The sequence below is a fragment of the Camelina sativa genome, chromosome 6 (genome assembly GCF_000633955.1).
Source record: "Camelina sativa cultivar DH55 chromosome 6, Cs, whole genome shotgun sequence".
In the NCBI taxonomy this organism is placed as follows: Eukaryota; Viridiplantae; Streptophyta; class Magnoliopsida; order Brassicales; family Brassicaceae; genus Camelina; species Camelina sativa.
In genome coordinates, this window is record NC_025690.1 from 3,278,117 (window position 1) to 3,282,341 (window position 4,225).

The 4,225-nt window shown below is 35.5% G+C and overlaps 1 protein-coding gene across 1 annotated transcript in view; it reads right to left on the reverse strand.

Moving 5' to 3' along the window:
- The window catches only part of LOC104793913 (F-box protein At2g15640-like), a 1,616-nt gene extending 791 nt beyond the window's left edge, over positions 1–825 (reverse strand). The window contains exon 1 of the mRNA XM_019246266.1: positions 1–825. This exon is cut by the window's left edge and continues 16 nt beyond it. Within this exon, the coding sequence (XP_019101811.1) occupies positions 1–825 (825 nt within the window).

The following is a 4,225-nucleotide window of genomic DNA, read 5'->3' on the forward strand; positions in this document are numbered from 1 at the left end:
CCCCCCCCAATAAATCAAAGCTAATTTACCCCTGTAGTTTATCAATTGACCAAACCTTTTTACGTTAATAAAGGTGATTTTCTCTGACCTAAGATCAAAGCAAACTATCATCCTTGGAGACGTTATAACATGATCATCATTAGAACAATCAGTCGTGTCACCTAAGTAATACAAAACCCCATTGATGCATATTCCTTCACTCTGATCAATCTCATGTCGCAAGGAACATTTTGGCGCCTTTCTCCACTTCATATCTCCATCTCCAATTGTAAGAGTTTTATGACGATCATGACCAAATGGATAAGCCATCGACAATGCCTTGTATTGCCTATCAATCGGGTCAAACCCAAAAAAGCTATACGCATTTCTGAAAGTATAAAGACAAGGTAAAATCGCATACCGTCCTGTGATGGGGTTACAAACCAGACGTCTACCCTGACTTCGACGACCATGGATATAGAACAAGCCAGAAGCGTAGCCACATGAAAAACGTCTGTTGTCATCATCATAATAGATTTGTAGATCGTCTGGATCAGAGAACTTCACATGATACTCGGCAGCTGTTACAAGAGTCGATTGCTCATATGGATTCTCAAGCTGAGGCAATGAGAAGAAGCTCCACACACTGTTTTCTACTATGGCGAAAAAGAGACGCGGCTTAGCCGAGGATCTAGTCAGGAACAACTCCTTAAAATATGGACTAGTAAGCATTGATGCCCATAGCTTCGACACGCAACGAAACCTCGCGACTGACTTCGAAGGCAATCTCGATAAGATCTCCATGACGAGATCATTAATCGATGTGGGAGATGATGAAGAATTCATGCTTTACGATCAAACAAAGAAAGAGAGATGACAAAAAAAAAAAAAAAAAACTTATATATGAAGCGAATGATAAAAAGACCTAGCGAAACCTTGCTTCTAAAGATGAGACTAGCTGCGTTTTTATATATTCCGTTTTTAGTCGGTTAACAAAAATAATAATGGGCCGCCATTAATAGTCGAGACTATACACACTTCTCTACAGTATTTACAAAACTCGTAACACAACGTACAAGTTTTAGGAAGGAACATTTTCCAAGAGAATGACATTGTTTATCACCACAAGTCTGATCGCATCTGAACTGAAACGTCGTCATTATCCATAAATTCTCATAGATTTTGGCTGCATTCCAATGCAAACAATGGAATATTCACAATCTCATTCGTAGGTACGTAAAAGTATCGATCGAACTTGCTTGAAGTTTGAAGTTTTAATCCATAGTATTAACTAAAGAAAAATCGGATCAATATCGTTCGTCTAAACAACTTTAAATGATGTCACGGATCCTCATATTTTACTTTCAGTTTATACAATGTAGTCTTAATATATAACATATACTACAATACTTATTCTAAACATATAACAATATTGCTTGATATATACATCTCTTTAAATATTAGTTTGTTATGGATTGGGCCAATCTCGATAAGATCTCCAGGATGAGATCATCATTAATCGATATGGGAGATGATGAATTCATGCTTTGCGAATCAAACGAAGAAAGAGAGATGATAAAAAATAAAAGTTATATATGAAGCGAATGATAAGAAAGACATAGCTACCATTTTATATTCCCGAATTTAGTGGGTTAACAAAAATAATAATGGGCTTATTTAACGCCCAAATTGGCCGCCATTAATAGTACGAGATAGCAATACAAAAAGTATATCTTAACCTTTCTGATAATTTATCAATGATTCTAGTATGTACTTTTCGTTTAGATTGACATTGTGAATCAGAATCACGCATCATGAACTGAAAAGTCGTCATTACCATAAATTCTCATAGATTTTGCTGCATTTCAATGCAAACAATGGAATATTCACAATCTCTCATTTGTAGGTACGTAAAAGTATCCAATTTGTTTTTTTTTTTTTTTTTTCATTCATTATTCTGTCATCAACTCCGTAACATTCTTCAACCATAACTAGTCTCCCTTCACTTTCCTCATCATGCAAGTACAGAAATATGTGCTTGCTATCATAATATATATTAGTTCATTTGGATATAAATCAAATTGTATAGCTTAGTTTGAGTCTCTAGATCTATAGTTTGGTTAAGTTGGTTTAGAGGCTCTGGTTTAGGCCTTGTCAAGCAGAGAATGAGAATGAGAGTATTTTACTAATACGTGAAGCAAGATGTTAAGTCCATCATTACTTGGTCCGCAAGATACACATCTTGCTTCCCTAATATGCTTTCACTCCTCTGATCTCCTTTTGGTTCTGTGAAGAGTATTTAGCTTTAAGGGTTTACAAAAAAAACTCAACAGTTTCAACATCGATTTCAAAAATTTGAGTTACAGCCCGATTTTGACTCGAGGTTTATTCCAAACCAAAACCGAAATCACACACATCCTCTAATTAACTAAAATCAATTCTGTTGTGACAACGGAGATTGATATAAAGCAATCAAAAAAATTAGTAGTAAGAAATGGTACATATATTGATGGTAGTTATAGACTTATAGTGTAGATGGTAGCTTGAATCAATCTAATTAACATTGGAGATTGGTTTCATCTACACATGTCTATTAGGAATGTGGCCTAACTAATCCAAAAAGTTAGCTCAAGGGAAAATGATTACCACATCCTTTATATATTGCTCAAAGATCTTTTTATTCCATCCAATGTGAGACGTTGGACTCTAATAGCTACTCTCGAGATGTGGGTGGAGGAAAACTGTCTGAACCAACATCTAACATCTGGGAAATACCACATAGGTGGAAAACTAATTATTTGTAGGAAATTGTTTGTTGGACCTAACTAACCATGAGGTCTGATACCATATTATAGCTCTTGGAATTAGTAAGGCCATGTTGAATATGTTGATTAGTTTACTAGTTGCACACTAGAAGTTTTTAGAGATACATAGACCTTACAAAACTCTAACACTGTGAGCTAATGTAATTACACACTTCTCTACAATAAGTACAAAACTCTTTGACATTCTACAAGTTATAGAGAATAGAGACATTCTCGAGATAGTGACTCGATATATCTTGATCTTTCTGATATATAGCTATCGAGATTCTAGCACTTTAATTTTTGTTTAAATTGAGATTGTGAATCACAATTTTACAAGTCGCATCTGAACTGAAAAGTCGTCATTACCATAAATTCTGATAGATTGTGCTGCATTTCAATGCAAACAATGAACAGAATAGACTTCACAATCTCATTCTTAGGTACGTACAAGTATCGAACTTGGTTTTTTTCATTGTTCCATCAACTCCTTAACATTCTTCAACCATAAAAAGTGCTCTCGCTTCACTTTCCTATGCTTAGGTTCTAGGGTATTGAGTTATAAAGGGTTTAAAGGTTTTAGAATTTTAACAGATCTCAACAACTTTCAATGAGCTCCATATCAACCCGGTTCGGTTAGTGGTTAATTTAAAACCCGAACCAAATCCTAACAAAAATCAATTATATTTTCATTGTCATATATATTACTCCTTGCAAAAAAAAAAAAAAAAAAAAGATTGACAAAAAGTTCTTTACATTTTTTTTACCTAAAAGCCTCATCTTCGGAACGTCCCTATTGGGTCTTAAATAAAACTTCTTTATATTTATCCCTTTAAAGAAAAAAAAGTGAAATACTCTTATAAATTTCAAACCCTAGCTACGACACCAAATCTTTGAATTTTTTTTTTTTTGGTCGATGATAAAGAGAAGACACTTGATGGAGCAAGGAAAGAGAAAGAAACGGAGAATAGTAGTGGATTGTAATGGAAAAAGAAAAATCGATCATGACGTAAACACAGATTTGATCGTGAAGCTCGGAGCATTCGTCACCACAAGCGAAGACGAAGCTCTTTTGAAACCTTACGATGGCACTATGAACTTTAGAGTTGTGGTCCATAGCGACCACGGGGATCACTACACAACAAAAGTGGTAAGGGTTTTTCATGGCGAGGATTTGAAGTTTAATCAAGCACTAAAGGTTCCTTTAGATTGTCATGCACGTTATCTTTACATAGAATTGCTTAGATTATGGCCGCGGAGCGAACCTGGAACTTCCCGCGGAACTGTTGTGATGGGTCGGGCAAAGATTCGGTTGCCTCCCCCGACTTGCAAGATCACCTGTAAAGCCAGCCTCGTCGCTTTGAATAGTGATCGATGTGTTGTTGAAAAGGGAACCCTAAGGATTTCAATGCAACATGAAAATTCTTAATCTTAGGATAGGA